The sequence below is a fragment of the Corvus kubaryi genome, unplaced genomic scaffold, assembly GCF_017639235.1.
Source record: "Corvus kubaryi isolate FWS band 111438036 unplaced genomic scaffold, C.kubaryi_AGA036_p1.0 split2-37374, whole genome shotgun sequence".
Taxonomy (NCBI): domain Eukaryota; kingdom Metazoa; phylum Chordata; class Aves; order Passeriformes; family Corvidae; genus Corvus; species Corvus kubaryi.
The window spans coordinates 3,216,432-3,239,196 of NW_024582082.1; the positions used below are offsets into that span (position 1 = coordinate 3,216,432).

General features: G+C 48.7%; 2 protein-coding genes across 4 annotated transcripts in view; both read left to right on the forward strand.

The window, feature by feature from the left end:
* The first annotated feature begins 7,712 nt into the window (after window positions 1-7,712).
* LOC121658181 (leukotriene C4 synthase-like) lies at window positions 7,713-14,082 on the forward strand. 3 transcript variants are annotated; one of them, XM_042014760.1, is made up of 6 exons: window positions 7,713-7,968; window positions 10,406-10,581; window positions 11,380-11,479; window positions 12,468-12,538; window positions 12,773-12,854; window positions 13,293-14,082. In XM_042014760.1, the coding sequence occupies exons 2-6, from the start codon at window positions 10,524-10,526 to the stop codon at window positions 13,417-13,419; spliced, it is 438 nt and encodes a 145-aa protein (XP_041870694.1). In that variant the 5' UTR covers window positions 7,713-7,968; window positions 10,406-10,523; the 3' UTR covers window positions 13,420-14,082. The 3 variants fall into 3 exon arrangements, with proteins under 3 accessions (XP_041870694.1, XP_041870695.1, XP_041870692.1); XM_042014761.1 differs by having other exon boundaries at window positions 10,410-10,581; XM_042014758.1 differs by lacking the exon at window positions 7,713-7,968 and adding an exon at window positions 8,045-8,545.
* An 8,328-nt stretch (window positions 14,083-22,410) lies between these two features.
* LOC121658179 (heterogeneous nuclear ribonucleoprotein H-like) overlaps window positions 22,411-22,765 on the forward strand; it is a 16,047-nt gene continuing 15,692 nt past the window's right edge. The window contains exon 1 of the mRNA XM_042014741.1: window positions 22,411-22,510. The gene's annotated coding sequence lies outside the window, so the exon portion shown is untranslated. The remainder of the gene's footprint in view (window positions 22,511-22,765) is intronic.

Here is a 22,765-nt window from a genome sequence, read left to right on the forward strand (position 1 = left end):
ACTGCACTGTGGCTACGGTGGCTGCAACCAGCCAGCAAGGATTTCATGTACATTCACTGTATCCCTAATAACCACTGAGTCACAGATTGGAGCTGCAGGACAGAGGGACTTCACACATTCAGCTCCCTCTCCGAAAACAACAGCAGTGCCACAGCTGTTCAAGGGGAGTGGTCCATGCCGGGGTGGAATCCACGCCTATGCTCCCCCCGGAGGGTTTCAGCAGATGGGAGGGCAAGGCAAGTTTGATGCACATCTATTTTCCAAAGAAATTCATAAGAAAATTGCTTTCTCTGTAAACTGTAGTCTCCTGTGCTTTCCTAAGGACAGCGAAAGGGGCTAGACGAGGGAAGTGTAACAAGGCAGGTTATAGTCAGCAGAGGCAGAAGCTCCTTCTGCTGTTTCTCCCTGGGGCAGGTCCTGAGAACACCAGCTGTTCCCAGCCGCAGTTCCCCGCTGCCTTCTGGTGGCAAAAATGCATTATGGCTCTCCCTCGTGGCCCGGGATTCTCCCAAGCCGGCGCCAAGGCACTTGCACTGGGCGTGTGGTTTGGGGTCCGTCTCACACCCTTCCTGGTCTCGCCTGCCCTCCCCTCCCTGCAGAGCCGTACTAAAATTCCGCCTCTCTTCTGCAGGAAAAGGCTCTATTGTGTGCCAGGAAGGAAGGGGGTAAACAAACCCTGTGTTTTGCAGGATCCAACTCTGCCTCCAGAAATGAGACATGTCTCCAGCGCTTCTCTGCCTCGCAGGAACTCCCAGCTCCTGGCAGCCCTTTGTCAACATCCCCAAAAAGTGTGGGCACCTCTGAGACTCCGGATGCCCAGGGTTAGCTGGTCAGAAATGGTGAACAGATTTCCACCCCTGGTTGCTGGGAGCAAAGCAGCCAGGAGTGAAGGGCTTATAGGATTTGCTGCTGCTTTTATTTGTCATAGACATCTCCTAGGAAAGGATTAGCTGCGGGGTCCGGAGGTGGTCCCACGCCTGCCTGGCCTTCGAAGCCCAGCAGGAACAAATAGTGTGCTGAGGACTTTGTCACTGCCTGATGCCTGGCTGCCAAGCCATGCTGTGCCCAGGGACAGCAGTGGGTCAACACAGATGTGGCAGCAGGGTGAAGGGAAGGACCACGTCAAGCCCCTGCTTCCAACCCACTGCATGGAGCTGTGTGCAGTGAAAGCAACCTTGGCAGGTCCAACCTGGTGATCCTCCGGAATTTTCTGTGGGAATATGCTGCATTTTCTTGCATTGCTGTGGCTGGCAAAACCAAAATAACATTACAGTGATGTGTGCATTCCCTCCCTTGGTTACAGAGGAAAATTTATTTTCATTCATTTGTTGTCAGTCTGAACTTCTGTCCAAAAAGTGTCTAGAAATGGGCAAAAGGTGTGCACTGTGGAGATGTGTTGGAGGTTTCTTTTATGAGAATGTCTATGTTTTTATTGTATCTTGCCCAGGAGGCCCTTGAAGTGTAGGGTGAACCTGAGATACAGCTTGTGGTGTCCTTATTATCTTTGTAGACAACTGAAAACCCTTTGGGTGGGAAGCCAAGGCTGTCCACATCACCAGCAATCACCCTGAGAACCCTGCAGCCCTACTCCACACCAGAGGTCTTTGCTTTGGAGCTGCTTGTTCATGGCAAAGTAGAGACAAGGGCCCTGATAACTGTATTGACACCAAACATTTCTGCCCGTTCTGACTCGTTCCAAGGGAATAGCAGAGCCTGTCCTCTAGGCTCACCTACTGAGTTTGAGCCTTGCTGCCACTGCTGTTTGATTATGGGGGAATGAAAGGAAACAATGCTTCGTGCTATTTCAGCAATCGAATAACCTTTTTTAAAAGCAAATATAGGCAAGAGCATGTCAACCTAAGAAGACAGTAATTGAGAATCTGGGATCCGCAGGGTTTTCTTCCAGTTCAGAGTAAGGAGACTGAGCAGCATAGCCCTAAGGGTGTGATGTTCTTGCTGTTCTTTACTGTTCTGGTTTTAGCTTCACCCCAGTCTTCAGTGCAGCTGACTGGAAAGCTGGAAATTGTTAAAACCCCATAAACATGGCCATTCTAACAATGTTTCTAGGAAAAATGGTGAGTGAGGGATTATGAAGCAGCACTGTGGCTGTGTGCAAGTACAACAAGTGGTGCAGTAGTCTCTGCAGAGTTAGGAGATGCAGAAACCCAAGGGAATGCAGAGGTGGTGATTTAGAACTGGCTGGCTATTAAAGCAAGCAGAAGTTGGGGGATGAGAGGCTTCCTTTACTACTTGGACAGATAGGGAAATGAAGGTGGTCTAGTCAGTCACAGAACGTGCTTGGCACAAGAGGCAAGGGAATGGTTAAGGTTGCACAAGTGAAACATGACAGCCTTTCCTTTCATTTTCAAGTCGAATAGCTCAGAATTAGATCTTATCACTCGAGACTTGAATTAATCATGGGGCAAGTATTATAACTGAAAGAAATAGATCAAATTACAAAGGCAAGTTGCTACCAGGCTCAATAGAAACTCGAAAGAATGAGGAGGGATGAAGAGAGAGATCTGATTAAGATTAATAAAAATACCAGCTGTGCCTTAGGGAATGTTGGTGTTCTCAAACACAAATTCCAAAGTCAAAAATATAGTGCTTTAGTTTTCCATCAAGAAACTGGCCTAGGTAAGAGCTTGAATTCTTTCAGAGTGGGCTAAATCCCCCAAGATGAAGAGGCTGAGCTGAGCTGCCCCCTCATTTGACTTTGTAGAAACTGTGGGTTATAACTATCAAGTGCATATTAAATAAGCTCACTATTTTGATTTTACATTTCCAATTCATTTCTTTCATTGGTTCTAAATGTCTCCCCCACCAGACTCTCCTTTCTGCAAGTGCATATACGTGGAACTGGAATCACTCACTGACTTACTTTGTAGAAGCTCAACATTCTCTTCATTTTCTTGGGGTACTTTAATCTAAGACTTTGTCCTGTGCATGGGTACATTTTTAATTTGTCCATCAACTCAGTGACAAGGGCCTTTCCTTTTGTTTCTGCTGGACAAGCCCCATCCAAGGTAAAAGTGGGCTGAGCTGTGAGCTTTCTGCAATCCTAGGCAGACTTTTGTTATAGGATGTTTTCTGATATGTTTTTACAAGGCACCAAAAAGAATCAGAGATCCTTTTCCTTTTATGAATATACAGATGTAAATCTGAGGCAAACTCAAAAATCCCCAAATTAAATTTGGCATTAAATTTGTTTCTAATTGTTTAGTAATTTTTTTAACTGATTACAAGCCAGAGTCTGCTTTCCAGCTCTTCATAGATTTTTATATATATATTAAAAACATATATATACATAAAAAAGTCTACCTGTATGTATCTGGATAAGAAACCCTATATTTAGGATGAAGAGGATCCATTGGTATGATAAGTGTTAAATTCCAGAAGTGTTGATCATTTGAGGACTTTGGGAGTGATTTTAGCTGATTTTCACAGGAATAAAAAAAAAAGTGTTCTGCAGATAGTAGCTGACTGTGTTATTGTAAATATTGAACCTCTGGAAATTATAGGTGGAGATTTTTCTGTTTGCTTTAGTAGTAACTTTAACACTGGTCCCTGATAAGTGCTGTACCAAAAGACTGTATTCGTTTTGCATCTCTGCAAGTACTGAACAAAAGCACTAAATTGTGATGTAAAACAGCTAATACCAGCACTCACATCAGGGCTTTCAAACAGCACAGCCCAGGCTCCTGTGTGCTGGAGCCTCCCCAGACCCTGGATAAAAGCCTGCTCCAATCCTGCAGTGCTGGGAGGCAGGGAATGGATGCTGTCCTGCAGACTGAAGCTGGCATAGCCAGGAGGCATCAAGCACTGGCTTGGCACTGAGAATTTTCCTAACAGGAGTGGCCACCATCAAGACATGTCAAGTTAGGCAGCATCCCAGTATCCTGTGCAGTATGGAGCAGATAGGTGGATGCTGGAAAATGGGTGTTCTGAAGTGTGGCGCAACAGGCAGCGGGATGGACATCCCAGTACTGTCCATCTCACCTTATTGCCCTCACAGGCAAAAATCTAAACCACTGTGACCACATGGTTTGAGGACAAGCGTGATGGCTTCTGAGGGATTTGTATCACTAAGAAAGTCTTCCTTAGACATTGAATGCACCTCGCTATGCGAGGGCAGTGGAATTATGTCAGGAAACTGGAACAGTGGAATACTTCTTGTGTAAAGGCTACAGGAAATTCTGGAGTTACAGCAGGTTCTTTCTGCCTTTCTCCCCAGCAGAGGTCCAGGGTGCCAGTAGAACAGCTCTAGCAAGGAGCTCAATAACTGCCCCGTGTCACTCAATGAATCCTCTTCTTGTCAGAGCACTTACAGACACCATCTATCCTGCTTCCAGGCTTTGGGAGGCAGAGTGACCAAATTAGCATCGCTTCAACTGCCATTTCAGCCTCCCAGTGGTTAAAAGCAAGGGTGTGCAGGCAAGTCTGGTATTTAGCACTGTTTCTGGTCATTAAATTCTTTTACACTATTGTGTCATGCAACCATTTCACACCCTTAAAATAAACCCAGCTTTTTTCTAAAGCAAGTCCTTTGTCCCAGTGTGGGATTGGTCACCAATTTACAACTGCTGAGAGGTGGCTTCTCATGTTTGGCCAAAGCTCCCTGTTGTTGATACTTCTTAAAGGCCTCTGGGAACAGAAAGATTTTCTAACCCTGTCTGTCTGTCCTGGCATCCCAGGGCACAGCCCCTCACTGCCTGCATCTGTGGGCCAGCACCCCCACAGCTGGGGAGGCTGAAGTTGCTCAGAAGATGCTGGAAGAAGACTGGTGCCAGCATGGGTGTCTGGTCCCAGTGGCACCTCTGGGACTGCTCTTAGCCCAACTTTGCAACCCAGGAGCTGGGACAGAAAGGGAAAGGCTCAGATGAAGTTTCCACTTTTGATACCTTAAATGGTGCCCCCTAACTTGAGATGCTGGGGATAGGAGTTACCTGCCCTTGCTGGGGGACAGCAGAGCTGGGTCAGCCTTCACACAGCATCTGGGTTCCATATGAGGCTGGAGCAGTCACATTCCTGTGGCAGCTCTCCCCAGGGACTGTCCCCTGCCCCACTCTCCATGCAGTTGCCACCAGTGTCAAGTACACACAGGGCAGCTTGACCTTGGCCAGTCTCTGACACACAAAGGCCACAGGAAATGATGGCCAGGAACCAAAAACCCTTCTGCTCCCACACTCACATCTTGCTCCCAGGACCCGTAGTTGCTGCTGTCTCCCTGGTCCTGTGCCAGCAGATGTAGTGGCTGGCTCTGTTTAATTTCTCCTTTGGAGATGAGAGCAGAAACAGAGCCTGTTTGTGTTCCTCTGTGCTCAGGGCTTTATGTAACCCAGGCAGACTCCTCACTCTGCTTCCACTGCACTTGGCAGCCTCACAGCTGCAGCACGGTGTGTGTGCGCCTCACTGGCAGTGTCCCACCCGGTACCTGGGCTCCATTCCCTGCCAGCACATCACTTGGGGCATCTTCTGGGGGCATGACAGTAAAGGAGTTAAAAGAACAGTCCAAATTATGATCTACTCTCATCCACAGCATTTACCTATGATTCATTCTGAAGATATATTTCAAAACTTTTGAGACTGCTGACGTCAGAGGAGCTTTACAGAAACATGCCTGTTTCCTGCCCTTGGTGCCTTCTGCCCTTGCACAAGCTTGTCCATGGGCCTCATGCTGATGCTGGACAGTCTGTGGTCTTACCCTCTGTTTTTGTCTGGCTGAGCTGTGGCCCAGTGTTATGGGCAGGGTGACAAGAGGGCAGGACACTCAGCAGGACTCGGGTTCAGGCACAGTCCCACAGCACTAAGCAAGGACAGAAGAGCATCTCCAGTGAGGACCTATGGCAGATCTCCCCCCAGACCATCTCCTTTCCCCCAACCCCATGAGGCACAGAACTTTGGTGTGAAAAGTCACCATAATGCAGAGGGACCAGTGCCCTCCTGATTGCCCCGTCCGTGAAGATACGACCTTGCACAGCAACACCTCCCCACTTCAGGCAAATTCCCCTGACTCTTTCCCTGTTTCTGACAAGCCAAGAGTCTCTTCTTAGCAGGAGACCTATTAGGAATTCCAATCTTCCCCCTGAAAAATGTCTCCTTAGAGCTGTCCTCACTCTGCCCCTCTCCAATGCCTTTCCCAGCTTTATCTCATAACCGGGTAGGGCCAGCCAGCATCTGGGTGTGCTGGTCCAAACAAGATAGAAATGCTAAACAGCTCTATTTCTTCACCTCTATAATTTAGGAAAAGGGAAGCTGTACTCCATGACCACTCTGCAGCCTTTGATGTATTTTGATGTACCCTGTACACTTGCAATTTTCCCCCCACATCATTATAGGATAATACTAAGTGTATGTTAACATAAGAGCTTCCAAAGATGTTTGAAAGGCTTGTTTGTCCCTCTGCAAAGGGAAATCCGTCCCCTCCCTGATATATGCACTTATCACTCCAGAGATTTATTCTTCGAGCTAGCCACTTTCTGGCATTGTTCCTTTTTGTTTATTAGCTATTCCTGACTTTCTGTTGAACAGGAGGTAGGAAAATTGGCAAAACACATGGAAAAGGCTTACCTTGTGTGACAATAACACAAGACAAGGCAGGGCAAGAGAGACATTTAATTAATATTTTTAACAGATGTTGATCATAAATGAAGGGATATAATTCATTTGCATATACCAGTGCCTTCTGATGATGAATTAAGGGGAGAGTTTTTGGCATTGCTTTTATACTGATGTGCCCTCCAGTCAGACTTAAGGTGTATATGGATAAAGCTCACCAAACTCCATCAGAAGAAAGCTTTAAAAAAATATCTCCAAACTATCCCTAAATAAATGAGTATATATATTCTTTCCAAAGACTTGGCTTTCCATCTTGCTTTTTAGAAAATTACTTTGTATGTTTTCCCTGTTTGATCTCTAAAGTGAAGCCCTTCACCTTTACTGAGATGAGAAGTGCTGTCAATAGGTGCTTGGCTGTGGTCCTGCTCCATGCAGTAGTAGCATTCAAACAGCCCAGAGATTGGTTTGGCCCCTAGAAATTTTGCTGTAACTAAATATTTGTGAACATTTATGTGATCGCTTTGATCCACCATAGATATATAAATGCCAGGAATATGGTCTGAAATCAGTCTTGATGAACAGGCTAAGGCACATCTCCAATACGCACTGAGTTTGTACTCCAAGAAGTGCGTTGTATAATGCCAACCTGGATGTTGCTGATAAAACCAACCACCTGCTCTTTTACTTTGTGAGAGGAGGAACCTCTGGATAGATGCTCATTTTAGGAAGATATGGTACTTCTTGTTATGCAGAGTTTTTATGGTTATATCAAAATGCAGAACCCAGGACACATTTCAAAGCACACAGGAGATCTCAGCCAGCTCATGGCTTCCTCTGAGTCCTGTTGGGAATCACAGAGCAGAAATTGTATGCAGCTGTTCTGCAGTTCCTGGGAACATGTGGCCAGTTCCTAAGGGGAAAAATAATGAATTGGGGTTTTTTCTTGCCATATTTTTAGCCTGTCCTTCCTTTCACAGATGGAAAATCCAAGAATTCCATGAAAATCTCAACACGTTAGTCTGAGTTTAAGAGAAGCCTCCATGGGAATGAATGGGAGTTCAGGAAGGCGCATCGCCAACCCCACCACCCCACCCTGAGGAGCTGTCTTGAACAGACTTGAGTTGCTGGGAGTTGAGCTCTCTTTCTTTCTCTTGAACTAGTAAAATTCTTTCTTCTCTGTGAGAAAAAATTCTTTTGAATAAACCCTCCCCTCTTTTTTTCTGTGTGGTTGTTACAAAGACAGTAATTGTTCTCACAAGCAGTTCCACAGTCACGGGTTTGGATATCCACAGTGGCTGCAAAAGGATTCGGAGGAAAGGAAGCACAAGTATGACCTGCATTAGAAAATACTTCCATATTTGTGCAATAGGATTGGAAGAACGAGGCACCTCCATGCTTCACAGCTGAAGGGTAAGTTGCTCATCTGCAAAATGTTCTCCCTTCCACTGACAGAAAGCTCTCAAGCTGTTGTACGCTCCTGAAATACATTTCCAGGGAATCTTACTGCATGTAATGGTGCTGGACTCAGCACTGCTGGCTTCTCCTTGCCCTGCTGCTCCGGGCAAGTAATAGGTGCTGCAAACTCTATGGATGCTTAAAACTCCTCCAAGGCATTGTGTTGATCATTTTTCTCCCCAAAGATGATTTTTAATCCCTATTGGTGTCGCAGTCCACCTCAAAGTGCATCCCTGAAGTGAAAATTAGGAGGCAGAAAGGATTACTGGCTGCAGGAAGAGGTGGCAGAGGCAGCCATGGGCACAGAGTAATGCCTCCAGTGATGACTCAGTGGGAGGTATGAGGACTTTGGTCTGTGCCGTTTGATGCAGGGACACATTCACAGGGCATAACCTGGAGTGCAGAGCTGGGGATTGGGACAGGGTTACAGCATTTCAGTAGCTCCTGCTCAACAAATCCATCCTGAGGTGCACCTAGGACTGCAGGATTTGTCTTTGCCTAGAAGGGAACTGGTCCGTGTCAGCCTCGGAGGGTAAGGTTTTGCAATCCGCTGCGGTCCACAGGTGCGGAGGCTGCCCACCCACAGCAGTCTGTCATCCAGGGGCATTTGGTGCTGGGACCGGGATACTTGTGCCTCTTCCTTGTAAACACTGAGGGAGAATTGAAAATAAAACGAGTTCTGATGGTGAGAAACAGGGACAAGAAAAACGTTGTGCTCTTCAGGAGTTTAAAAACAGCTTGAAAAATTATGCTTACGGAGGAGGGAGGAGGAGGGGGGAGACATCTGTGCTTGTTTATTCATTCATATTTCTGTTGGCCTTTATTATATTTAGACCATGCTAGATGATGACACTAGAAGTGTTTTGTGTCTGATGATGATCTGGAGACCAGGAACGCTCTATGGCAGCCTGTGCAGCTCCTCCTGGCCCAGATTCCATTACACACATTTCACACTGTTGATGCAGCTTACACTGCACTGTCATCTGATGGAGGTGTAAACTCAAATCTTTTCTGTTCAGTTGTTTTCTTTATTTTCTTTCACTAACAGTCTGTTATCAGACAGGAGCAGAGGGAAATCAAACATCATTATGCACTGCAAGGCCTCTGCCCTTCTTGAGCTGACACAGGGGAGTTCTTAATTTCTTTGACAACTAAATAGAAGAAAACAAAACACAATGTTCCTCATATTTCTAAACAGTCACTGCAATGAAAAAGGTTCAATTCTGAAATAAAGGAATTAATCTTAGAGCTGGTGTTTGAAAAACAATGGGGCGTGTATTTGATATTTGGAAAAATACTAAGCTGGGACATTGTTATAGCCATTTCGGGTGCCTTTACACCTTATAGAGAGGCAGAAAACCAGAACCAGCATATTGCTTCTTAGAAAGCCTATCAAAGACATCAGGCATATGATGTAATTTCTGTAAACTGCTTTAATATAACTTTCTATATAGTGGTGTTCAACGATCACTTTGTGTTAATCCACTTTCCTTTTTCCCTGGTCTGATGGGAGAATTCTTCAAATGAAGAGAGAGGAAGGAAACAAACCTGGTGGTCCCAGCAGCTTTTGTCTGTGCCAGCTTTGTGCTGTTAGATGGGAACTAAATAAATGGGTCTCTCCTGACACGTGAAAATGTAATTTTCTTTTTGCTATGTCCTGATGAATTCTGCAGGTTTTCCCCAGAAAGAACTCACTCTGGTGTTTATGATGAGAATTCATTGGGCTGAGGATTGATCAGAAGCCTTAAGTGCACATCTCCCAGCCTTTCTGGGACAAGGGTTGGCTCTGAAACTCCCTTGGTGGGTGACAGTCATTCTGCAGGACCCATCATCAGATAAAATATCATTGTGCAGGACAGATCTAAAGACCTTTTATACTTTATCACATCCTGTCTTACCCTCTCAGAGGGTTTTTCATGCAGGGGCTTTATTTGAGGCTGTCTCAGTGTTGTGGCCCGAAGTCATTCTCTGTGCCCAACACATGCTACCCAGAGTGTACGTCGGATTATGTACACAGGGATATATACCTTGGAATGCTGCCTGTGCTCTGGCGCGACTTAACAGCCCAAGCAGGGCTTTGGTACCTCCTGCAACATCATCGAAAGGGATGTGCCTTGGCCTAAAGCAGATGCCCTGGGGGGAGTGGATTAGTGGGCTATTGAGATTTGTCCATCCATTCAGCTCCCAGTTCCCTTATCTCTCACATTTGTCTCTCTCTTGGCTTTTCCACTTCCTCATAACTCTGTTCCTGGAAAAGGGTGGGTGGGAACGGAAATACTCCATTAAGCCTGTCTCCACTGATTTACATTTCCACAGTGCATATGATAATGGGCAAGCCAGGCTCCTCCTGGGTGTCAGTAACACACTCAAAATCTTTGCTTTGTTTGTTCAGTTAGAACAAACCTAGGCTGCCAGCTACCATTGCCAACTGCCACATCAGGAAGGACTGAACCTGGCCAGAGGAACTTCTGATCAAGAAATAAGATTTTCTAGGGTCTGGAGAAGTCAGTATGTTGGATCAGATTCATTGGCTGGCCGCTGTGACAGTCCTGGGAGTCCTGGAGCAAGGTAGGGATGATCGGATGTGTGTGCTCAAATACTTGCTGGATCAATCTGCTGTAACTCCACTGATTTTCTTTTCCTTTCATATTTAATGTCTCCTGTGGCACTGGCACTGCTTTTCAGACAGTGAACTGATATCTTGTCTGGGTTCTGGAAAACATTCAACCAAATGGTGAATAGGAAGCCTTTTCTCTGAACTGACCTACCCCCTCCATTCAGAAATTTTTTGGTAGATCTTTCCCTCTACAAACATGTAGGATTTCCCTCTTTGGGCTTACAGCAGCTCCTGCAGTGCATGAATATGTGTGCATACGAAGAGCTCTGCGATGTGAAAAGGTGGAAGGATGGGCTGTGGTGGATCACATGGAACATCTCCCAGCCATGGGTCCACATTGCATGACAATTTAATTCAGTGTTTGGGTGGCTTATCTGCGGCATTAGTTCCATCCCTACACAGATATCAGAATACAGAAGGGGAAAAAAATTCAGAGATTGAAAAAACCTTGAAATTGTCAGTAACAAAGTGCATCTGAATTGTGTAACAATTTCTGTAGAAATTACCATCTGCAGATTATGCAAGAAAGCAGATAACACTGGTGGTACGTGATTGATATTCCTTGCTTCAGTATAGCTCTGGGTCATTCCTTTTGCTTATCTAAAAGGTACCTGGGACTTTACTCTAACTTTCTCTGCTATGTGGGGGTGTGGGGTTAGGAGGAGACTGCAGATCTTTTTCCCCAGCCTCTGGCCAGCTCCTGACCCCACCTTGACTGACCACTGCTACTTTTCTCTCTTTTGCTGCAGCTTACTTCTTCCTCCAGGTGATCTATTCTAGGAGGCTGTTTGGCATTTCACCTCCAAAGATTTCAGGCCCTCCTGAATTTGAAAGGATCTTTCGAGCACAGTAAGAAACTCCTCTTATCTGACGTTTGTCAGATCTCGTGTAATCACACTGCCTTTCCCCTGCTTTGCTATTCTTTTCCTGGGACTGTAATTAAGCAATTACTCACCTCCCTCGAGGTTAATTAATGGGTTGAAGAGTCAACATCAGGATTGGGTTGGGTCTTGAGTCCTAAACCAGCCATTGCTGATAGAAACTACACAGGAATCTGCTGTACAGTGAAGGGCTCCTAAAGACATAACCCTTGGTGCCTGAGACTTAGGTTGGTTTTGTCCAAGTGATGTCCAAACCTCAGGCACCTTCAGCCCTGCTCTGAATCTCACTCACGGGGAAGGACAAGTTCCCAGAGAGATCTCAGCTGGAGCTGGGATGAGGATAATCCAGCTTCTCTGCTGTGACTTCTGTGCTAGGGCTGCACTGGGGAGGGAGGAGCTTCCACTTTTGTTGTAGCTGACCACTGGAAAAAAAGCAACTGAGTAGCTGGAGCTGGATCCCCTCAGCCATCCCGTTCTTTGCTCCTTCACCAGCCTAGACTCAGCTTCATCCAGCATCTTTTGGTGCTACTGTGCCTTTGGGAGGACAGGGCATGGCATACAAACAATCCCAACAGTTATGTGCTCCCTCCAACTCCTGCACAAAGCCCAGGCTGCTCTGGCCTTATCTGCTCAAGGCTTTGGGGCATTGACAACAGGGTTTGAGCTGCAGAACTTGGGAAGGGGCAGTGGCAGTGGTTCATAGAGCCTTTCTGTGCACAGTCAGACCTGGGAATCTTTCACTTAATTTCTTGTGCCCTGGAGACCCTTCCACTGTTTGATTTCTGTGAATAAAGCTGGGACAGGAACTGCGGGGAAAGGTGCAAGCCTGGAGGCTTTTTATGACAACATCAGGTCTAAAAAGCAAAAGCCTCCAGGGTCTGGAAACTGCTAGGGGAAGCAAAAGAGGAAGAACTTCCTTCCTTTCCCTAGTTTATGACCTTTCTCTTTCCTGCCAGGGTGAACTCCTCTGAGTATTTTCCTATCTTCCTGGCACTTCTGTGGCAGGCTGGGCTCTTCTTCCATCAAGGTGAGAATATCCCATTACCTGGTTTGTCACTGGATCTGTTCCCCTGGGTGCTGCCTCAGTTCTCAGGTCCTGCTCGATGTCTGAACAATAAATTCAGCAGTAATTCTGTCTCTGATGGGAGGGTAGAGCCAGAGGACACAGAGTCTCTATTCCTTCACCTTGGGCTACCTCCTTGGTTCCAAGTAGCTCTGAAAAGCTTTTGGAGATGGTCACTGTCATCTCTCCTAATCCCAGGTCTGGCTGCAGCCTTGGGTCTGCTCTATCTCTGCGCCCGCTACTGCTACTTTATGGGATACAAGACATCATCCTCAGAAAGGTGAAAACAGTCACACACACTCTTGCATGCTCTTACACACTTACACACTCTTGCACACACACACACACGCATACAGCAGCACTCAGGGGAGCACAGGGTAACCCTTGAGGGGTTTGTATTTGGGAACATAATGTGCTTTGGGGAAGCTCAGGACTCTTGGATGCTTTGGGGTTCCTGCATGACTCAGCCTTGTCTCTGTGGCATAATGTGAACATGGATACAGGGCTGGGCAGCAACACAGGTACTGGACAAGGCTGGAGCTTCCCCAAGCCCTTTTGGGTATGTGTGTTTGCTCCCTTGAGGTGGAAGCAGAGCATGGGACCCCACGCAGGAGGCAGGGGACAGCCAGGGGCTGCCTTTCCACCCCACTTCTGCAGGGAGGAAGGGGCTGTTCCCAGGCGGGAAGCTCAGTGTCAGCAGCTGCCTCTCTCCCACCAGGCTCACCCCGATGTACTTCAGCGCTGGAGTTCTCTGGATTCTCATTGCAATGTCAGCCCTGGGCATCCTGCATTTCTTCCTCTCTCACTATGTAGGGCTGAACATCCTCCAGCTTCTCACAGCATGACCCACTCCTCTGTCCCTCATCACTGTCCTCATCTTCAAGTGCTGCTCCCTCCTGCCTGCCTTAACAGACCACCTGCAAATCGACAGCCCCCTGTGAGAAATCCACCCTCACCTGAGCTTTTAACACCTCCTTGCTCACTGCCCAGCACTGGCAGGAACTGCTGAGCTCTTCGGGGGATATTTTTCCCCCACGGCACTTTGTGTGCCAAGTGCTCCACATGTGGTGGCTCCATTGTGTCTGATGCAGAAACAACAATCCAAAACAAGGACAGTTTTAGAAAAACTGGACATATAAAAGCAATTTCTTCTCAGTCTGAGTTTCCCAGTGAGTTGCCAAAGGGAAGTGCCATGTGTTGCCTATTCTCCAGCAGCTCTGCCTTCAGCCCATGGCACAGAACACGGATTCATGGCAGTTTTCCAAGGTCCACACCTAAGGAACGTATTTGTTTAGAACTAGATGTGGGTTGAGACATAACAAAAGAGGTGAGGGATAAACTGGAGCAGCCACCAACATGTTGTGTAAAAGTCTATTAGTGCCCTCATGCTGGTTATCAACCACTGCTGTAAATCGGACTATGCAAACTCATCACCACTGCTGCATGTGCCACTTCGAACTCAGCCCAGTGACAACGGGCACAAATAAAAGGTTACTGAACTTGCTGAAGTGGGTGTCTCTTTGTGAGTCTGCAGCTAGCAGAGAACACAAACATGAGTGTGTGAGTGCAAGGTGGCTGCTTTTGTTTCTCTGATGTGCAGTCCAAGGCAGCCTGCAACCCTGGGAGACGTGGGAGGAGAGCTCTGAGGAGGGAGAAGCTGATTTTTGGAGATGTTGAGCTCATGGATTGAGTGCTGAGCCACTCAGCACCAAAAAGTGGTTTGCCCAGTGCTCAGGTCCCACCTGCATCAGGAGAGGCTGGATTTTCACGAGTCCTGTATTCACAACACTGATGCTTTTGGCCACTGGTGCCCTCATGTTGGTGTAACAGCTCAGGAAATGCCAGCAGTGCTGTGTGTCATCACAGGGGGAATTCACACCAAATCCAGAGACTGAAAGTAATTGCATGAGCATGATGCCAGTCCAACCACATTGTAAAGCCCACTGCTCTCCCCTCCTTTTCCCAGCAGTAGGCGTATCTGGACTGTAAGAACAAACGACAGGGGCTTTTTGGAGGAACTGATTCATTTTTCACATTGTTTCTTTTCCTTCCATGCATTTTAAACTGGCTTCTCCAGCAAAGCCCCCAGTCCATTTCCCTTTCAGGCTCTCCTGCCTTGGAGTCATGCTGCTGCATTGAAACTGGCAAACACTGCAGGGGAAGGCTTAAAGCCAAACAAAAATAACTGTATAACACTTGTCTCTGCAAAGTTTTCAGTGCAGTAGGGCCCCATCCTCACAGGAATCCTCAGATGTCACAGCAAGACAAACAACAACTTTTTCTCCTGACAACTTTGGTGACACATTTCAGGAAAGTCTGAGCATCGTTTAACCCTGGCTTTGCCTTAGCAAGGTCAGGGAGGAACAGATTTCGCAGGGAGATTTCACTTAGCCTTTGCATTAACAGGTCCTACCATCTCCTGAAGTTGGCCCCCAGTCCTCACCTTTTTACCAGTATAACCAGTCACCTCACAGAGAGTTAATGCAGAAGGACCGGCCCCAGCTGCTGGTGCAGGTCCTGACTGCATGTCAAAACCCTGCTTTCTGGGGTTAGTCCGACTGGGTGCTCACTCGTTCTGCAGACACAATCTCTGTCTTTTATCCTACAACCAGTTTTCTAAACCTGCTGTATCAACCTGGAGCCACTGCCCACCTCAGCCCTGCTTGTGTCCGCTCTGTGTGTGACAGGGCCGCAGGATGACTCAGAGAGGGAAATTAATGATTCAGCAGTAAGATTGTAGCTGGCTTCTCCCCTTGGATGCACAGAAGACCATTAAAAATCCTGGCACGGCACAGTCAAGCTCTGGCCTTGGTGGCTGCCATCACCAGTTCTGCCACAGAAAATCTGACAGGCACATCATCAGCCCTTCAAACCACTGTCAGAGGGGCCATTTCAGGTGCCCTGAGCAGAAGAGAAGCTGCTCCCCTCCACCAAGGCTGCTGTCATTGCTCTGCTGCTTCATCAGTCGAACAAAACCACTTTACGCCGATCCACGGCTCAACTAGACAATGATTTTGGGATTTACCCAAGCCATGCTGCTGCTGCCCAGCACGCTGTGCTGGTGCTGTATGGCACCAGTTTGCCCACTTGCACCTGCTGCAGAGGTGCTGAGGAGCCGCTGGGCTGGCACAGGGTGTGCTGGGGGGCTGCACCTGCCACCCCGGGTCACAGGTGTGAAAGCCACCCTTGTGAGCACCAGTCTAAGAGCGATCAACTGCCAGCGGCACTGCTGCTCTTCCGTGGGCTCAGATCCTCCCTCTCAGCGCTGAGAGGGAGGGTCCCACCGCTGCCCCCGCCATAGGGGACAGGCCCACGCCGTCAGCCCTGCTCCTGTCGGGATTCGTGTCCCTATTCCCCCCGAGATTTCTGTCCCCCCTCCTCCCGGGATTTGTGACCGCTCCCGCCGTCCCGGCCCCCGCCGCTTCCCCCCGGCGTCGGGAGAGGGCGCCGGTGCCCCGCGGCTGAGCGAGGGCGGGGGCCGAGGGCGACGGGGGGCCCGGGGGTGTCCAAGGACAGCGACCACCGACAGCTCCGGGCCCGCCACCTGTGCCCCAGCATCCCTGGCTGCACCCCGAGAGGTGCCCGGGGCAGCGCTCACCAGGCAGCCGACACAGACACGGCTTCTGGCACTCATGCACAAATCCGCCTCCTTCAAGTTTGATCCGTGCTGGGCCAGGCTCTGGCTTCTCGCCTTTGGTGAGTCCTGGAGCCTCGCAGGAATCTCCTGGGACGCTTACCACAGACATAAAGAGTCCCTGCAAACCGCTCTGCGGTCTCCAGAGCTCCTTCCTGCTTCCTCCCCTTACGGCTGCCAGTTCATTGCCAGCAACGGGGAGAAAAACGTTTGGCGTGCGATATTTGGAAGCAAATCCACTCTGATAGTGCCGCAGGCTCCCAGGATAAGCAGTCAGCCGGATGGGAGGCCAGCAGAGAGCAAAGGAAACCCGCAGAACCAGCGAGAACTTTTTTATCACAAGAGATGCAGAGGCTGAACTTGTAAACAAGCCTCAGTCCCCGACGGGGCGGGTTCCACGCGAGTGACGGTGGAAGTGCAGAGCTCCGTCCCCGCACAGAGCAGCTGCCACCCGCCGCAGGCACCGCCGCACGCACGTGTTCCCATCGCCGTGCTCCCACCGCCGCGTTCCCAGGATCCCAGCCAGGTTCCTGCAAGACTTTTGGATTACGGTGCAGAAGTTTGTAGCTTATTATCTTGAAAATTTCAAGGGCACCCACGTGTACTTCCCTATCCGTGACGTGCTGGCCCCTGCCGGATACGGGCACGGACAGGTCTAGTGCGGGCAGTGGTGGCTGTACAAGCGGCCGCCAGGCTGAAATACTGTGCCCTGGCATGAGGAAGAACAGCACTGGTGCCCCCAAGCCCACAGAAGAGCACCCCAGTCCCTCCGGAGCACGGCTTGGTGGGACGGATGGAGGACACTCTTGAACTTCCCCGGGAAGCAGGGCTGCTAACTTTCTTTGGGGGGTGTTTGGGAGGGAAACTCCGGTGGGGCCGGGAAAGGAGGGTGCAGCTGGTGGCCCCGGCTTTGTGGCACTGGCATGTAAACCAGGTTTCCATAGTACCAGCATCCATAACACAGGGCCAAGGGGAGGGAGAGAAGTAGGTCAGACAGGGCTAACAATACCCAGACGTGTATATCTGTGCCTCAGCCTGTTCCAGGAAAGGGGTGAAATGGAGAAGAATGGGAGACGGAAAGGAAAAACGAAAAGAAAGGAAAACACAAAGTATGCTCAGTCTGAGCAATGCATATCTTTCCCTCAGAAAAATAAGGATCTTTTAAAGCCACCTTTGTGTATCAGCGCTGAGCAACCGAGACTAGCACCCACCTCCTGCCCATCTGACAACGGGCTACAAGGGAATTCAAATGCTAATTTGGAGCCAGAGTTCTCAATGGGCCTTTATTTCTGCAGCAGCACCAGGATCAGAGCTTTGGGGAGCCAGCCGGCAGGAGCTGTGAGGATACAGTTTCCAGAGCAGGACTGTGGGACACTTTCCTTTCCCCTCACCTTTCCTCACCGTCACTTTGTTACCCCTTGTCTAAGTTTTACTTGTTTACATGCAAATGACTTCAAGGGCAAGGAAAAAGAAAGGCGGGCACAGGGAGCTGTGTGAGTGGAATGCCCCTGCTAGTGACCCATTTTATGTGCTGAGTGTGCAGAGGCCTCACTGTCGTTGTCACAGCATTTTGGGGGTTGCCTGCTTTGCAGTACAGTCGTTTTGAGCCATCATTGATGGATGAGTGTCCATCAATGCCAAAAATAGGAAGAACATTATGGGCAGTGAGATCCAGAACCCTCTTGATCCGAGTAAACATATGGACACACAGACCTGCTGGGCCTGTAACAGAACAAGGTCAGGGGAAGGAGCGCTTTGGAGTGGGAATTGGAAAGTGAGGGTGCAAGAGCATAACCCTCACCGGAGAGGCTGAGATGGACTGGGGTGAAGAGCATGACTGTGGCTGACCTGTGTCATACCTGCGGTTTGAGAACACCGTGCTTGGCTTAAACATCACCCCCACACCATGACGGAGGAGATGCAGCAGCGGATGCAGGCACAGGGTGTTTCATACAGGCCAGTGAGAGCAGGCCCCTCACCCGTAGGCAAGTTCTCCCTTTACATTAACCACAGACCATAACCCAGTGCAGTAAAAACCGTTCCTGCACTTGATAGTGGGGTAAAGTCTAAGCAAAACCAAAGCTATCTGCAACTCCGTATGTTAGCAGGTCAGGAGGCCAGGAAAATCCACACTCTAAAGTTACAATTTGCCTCATTCTCATCAGTTTTCTACCTCCCAGCAATTACCACTTGTAAGATAGCTCCAAGAATTCACCTTTCCCCAGGTGAGGGCAGAGCCACAGTATACATAAGATGGACAGGGCTCTGTGAATGCCCTCCCTGCAAAGGAAAACTGACCACCTGCTGTGGAACCTTAGAGAAGTGCATGCCCAGCTCCAGCCCCCACCGATGCTGTGCCAGGCTCTCTGTTCAGGGACTAAAGGTAAAAGTCATGTAAGAAGAGCAAAAGGGTCAGCACTCAGGAGGATTCACAGAGCACTTCTGGAGTGAGAGAATAAAAGATCTGTGCCTGAGCATGTGCATCGGCTGTGTTGCTTTGATGTTGCAACAGTTGACAAGAGAAAGCTGGGTGACCCCAAATTACTAAGGCGACATTGCCTGCAAGGGGTAAAAGGGATCATCATGAGAGCTGTTGTGGTCTCTACTTCTGAGCCTGCAGTTGGCGAGTGGCTAAAATAGGATCCATTTCATGAATGCGGTTGGCCAGGATAACGAGCTCAGGACTGCTGCCTGCCCTGATACAGTACCACAGCACACTCTCTCCCAGCACTGGACTGAGTCACCCCACCGTCGAGTATCTACAGCTTTACAGCTCGTTCTCCTTCTGGGAGGGCACAAAGAAATGCAGACAAGGCTCCTTGGAGGTATGTGAGTGGCCACTTTCCCACCTCTCTCCGGGCAGCACACAGATGAACTGCCAAGGTGCTGCTAATGTTCTGCCTGAGTGAAGAAACCTTTCCCGGGAGCAGCCTGATGAGCTCAGCACGGCGCTGCTCAGCCAGATGGCTCCTGGACCAGAGCTGACTCATGCCCACAGAGCTCAGGCAGCAGAACAGGCAGATACCCGCAGCACGCTGTAGGAGACACCTCACCCCGCTTGGCCCTGCTCACACAGCGGGGCAGCTCCAGCTGTAAAAACCAGGTGTTCTGCCCAGTTCTAATGCTGCAAAACCAGAACGTTGACAGGCCTGGGTTCCACTGACAAACGGAGAAACACCGGGCTGGTAAACTTTCAGCCCAGCCCTGAGAGGGTGCAACCATCGAGGGAGTAGAAGAGAGACAACTCGTCATTCTCACGATGGCAAAGGATGGTGAGCACGAGCTGTGGATAAGCTGCTGGCACAAAGAGAAGGGTGATAGCTTCAAACAGTGCAGCAGTGGCCCCAGAGAAAACAAGGGACTTGGGATTCTGCTTTTCACTAAACCAGTGTTTATTAATCTCCCCAACTGTTTTCCAGCTTGGCTTCTTAGTGAATTACAGTTTAGGAAAGCTGGGAAACATGAGCTCTATCAGATCTGTGCTATATGAATAATAATATGCTATATGAATAATAATGAATAAAGGTAAAAAAAAAAAAAGGGTGAAAAGGAAGAAAGGTGAAGTGTAGTCAAAAATCCTCTTAAATTCTCCAAAGCAAACATAGGAGGGAGGCTGCACTGGCAAGGCTGTGAATTGGCAGCGTTAGTGGGTGATGAACGTGGCCGTGTTATCTAATATAGCAGAACACACATCATGCATTTTTAATAGCATTGTTTAGCTTCTATTTGTCACAGCGTCACAGCTAGAGGCTGTTTCAAAAGCCATGGGAAATAACAGAAAGGTTATAATTGAATGGTAGGGTTTTTGACTGGAGGTCACACACACAGAGAAACATACAAAGCATTGGTAGTATAAGACTTCCATGTATTCCCTGTTTTCAGATCCCAGATGAAAAGCAAGTCAGCTGCTTTTCAGTCAGCTGCTGAGAGTTAATCAGGTTTGCAGATTAACTGTAAGATCCTGAATTATAGGTGCTTACATGCAAACATGAGGCACATGCAACACATGTAGCTGAGACATGAAAAATTAACTTTGTGATGGCGGCAGCAGAAGAAAAGGATAACATTTAGCTAAGAAAGAAAGGGAAGGTGCATGCAGTGATGATGGACAATGAGTTCTGTCATCTCTTCAGTTTAGGTATTTAAGTTCTGATCAATTCTCCCTGTAATAGCAAATGATGAACCATGAAGAATCACTGGTAATTATTTTTTGCATTGCAAAAATATCTCCAAAACCTACTCAGAAATGAGCATCTGCTTCACTTCCAGACACACAAAGTGTCTCCATATGCTTGCATGACTACGGAACCCTTAAACCAGAGCTGCAGATTTTCTCCATTATTTTCTTGCCCTGGAAAGAAGCGTAAGCAAGATAACAAAGAGAGACTGGTATAAACCAGAAAATTCTTGAACAGGTAGCAGGTTTCAAGAGCTTTACTTTGGTCCAGTGTAACACTCCACATGTGTAGTCAGCTTCATGCATCTCTCTGCAGGCTGGACTGGGGCTCCTCTCCATGAACCTGTAGGGAATTCGGGATGCTTCACAGGGGCTGTGACTATCTGACAGATTGCTTTTCCAGAAGATTTCTGCTCTGGAGGCCATCTCTTTGCCCATTTTCTACCTGATGCACTACAACACCCAGCAGGCTGAGCTCAGCTTGGATTACAGCCCTCAGTGCCCCAGCTGACTTGAATGAGGCAAAACCTTCTGGGAATGCAAATAGGAAAATGAGAGCAGCTCCTCTCCCCTGCTGTCTGGACAGCAGGTGTGCCTTCCCCATCGCAGGAATGAAACTGAAATTTTGAATCCCTTTCAGGAAATTCACATGTATCCAGAGCTGCAGTGTGAGCTGTGACACACACACTGGAGTTCAACTGGCTCTGTTGGAGGGGAAGGTGCGTCAGGGTCGCACCATAAAACAAAAAGCCAGGTAAACACGATGCTTGAGTTCTAGAAGAAATCATGGAAGGAAGATCCCGTAGCAATGTTTTCAGGAAGATTTTTATCTCCTGTGTCCCTCTCTGCAAGTGCTCACATATCATGGGACCACCCCTATTTGCAAAAGCACTTAACCAGCCAGGGCCTCTGAGAAAAAGGGCTGCTCTGTCAGCAGTAATTCCATTTTAATTGTTAATTACTTTTTGTCTTTCAAACACAGCATATACATTGGCTAATCACAAGTCTTCTGATAACTGTCTGTGTCTTTGCTTGCCCCTGCTGCTCACAGTCATGTTCTTCCCCTGGAAGTGGCTGTACCAAACTTACTGTGGGATATATCAAAGGCAGGTTGAGTTTTTGCCTAAGATTTGTAGCAGTTACATATTTGCCAAAAGAAGTCATATGACCTTTCTTCTAACACTGGAAGGATATCCAGAAATTTTTGTCAGTGTGAACACGGGATGATTTTAATTTCCTAAGAGACCTCTAAGGAGAGGTTTTAAATCAGAATCCTGTTTAACTAAATAAACATCAAGAAAATACTAGGCAAATCAGGCTTCATTTCTCACTGTAAATTAGATAGCAAGAGAACGGCCATTACAGCTCTCTTTAAAGCCATTTAATCACATGGATCATGATGCATAAACAACAACAAAAAAATTTCTGTCCTTTTTCAAATGCAGTAATGGGGACTAAAAATACCAATCAAGACTAGTAAAATGACATATAGTAAATGTACCCCAGTGTATGAATATTAGTACACACTATAAAAAGCCAAAAAATATAATTATCTTGCTGCTAGAAACGCGAAGGCTTCAACAGGGATTAGCAAAGGGATTTGCTTTACACTCACAAACACTCGGCCAGAAACAAAGCTGGGAATCGATGCCACACCTCCACAGTCCTAAAGTCACCTGTTATCTGCTCAATCCTACCGGCTCCCTTGCAGCTATTTTAACCTGAAGTTGCCTCAGCTCATGATTCTTTGCGGTCTGGTTGGGAGAGCGTGATCTGAGGGCGCAGAGGGCGTGTGGGAAGCGGCCATTCCCAGCACCCACTCGGGGATTCCCAGGGGCAGCTCCAGCACAGGAACCGCCTGCGCCAAACCCAAACAGCCCCAGCAGTGCCCGAGCGGGGCCTGCTCAGGCCGGGCTCCGCTCCCCGTGCCCGGGCTGACACACAAGGCCCTCAAAGGTGCGGATGAGCCCCCAAGGCCTCCCCGGCCAGGCCCGCGCAAGCCCCGCCGTGCCCGGCCCCCGCCGCGGCAGGAGGCGGAGCCGAGCCCAGCTGACACCGGCGGCGGGCGGTGCTGCAGTGCGCGGAGCCGCCGATCGCCGCCGGAGCCCCGCGGCTGCAGCTCGCCGTGAGCGGGGGTGCCGGGGGAGCGGGGACGAGGAGGGGGCGGCGGTGCGGGTGTGGGGGGGAGGGACAAGGCCGCCACCCTGTTCGGGAACCGGGGAGCGGAACGGGCGGGGGCGGGACTCGAACCGGAGCCAAGGCGGGGGTGAGACTCGAACCTGGGTCCCCGGGGACTCGAACCCAGGGCCAGCGACGGGCGCTGGGGGCACGGGGGCTCGCGGGAGCCCCGGGGCGGTCGCGCGCTCCCCCCTCCATGATC

Coding starts and splice junctions, on each gene's coding strand:
- LOC121658181 (XM_042014760.1), top strand. CDS start 10,524: ATGTTGGATCAGATTCATTGGCTGGCCGCTGTGACAGTCCTGGGAGTC. Junction 10,582..11,379: donor CCTGGGAGTCCTGGAGCAAG/GTAGGGATGATC, acceptor CTTTTGCTGCAG/CTTACTTCTTCCTCCAGGTG. Junction 11,480..12,467: donor GAAAGGATCTTTCGAGCACA/GTAAGAAACTCC, acceptor CTTTCCTGCCAG/GGTGAACTCCTCTGAGTATT.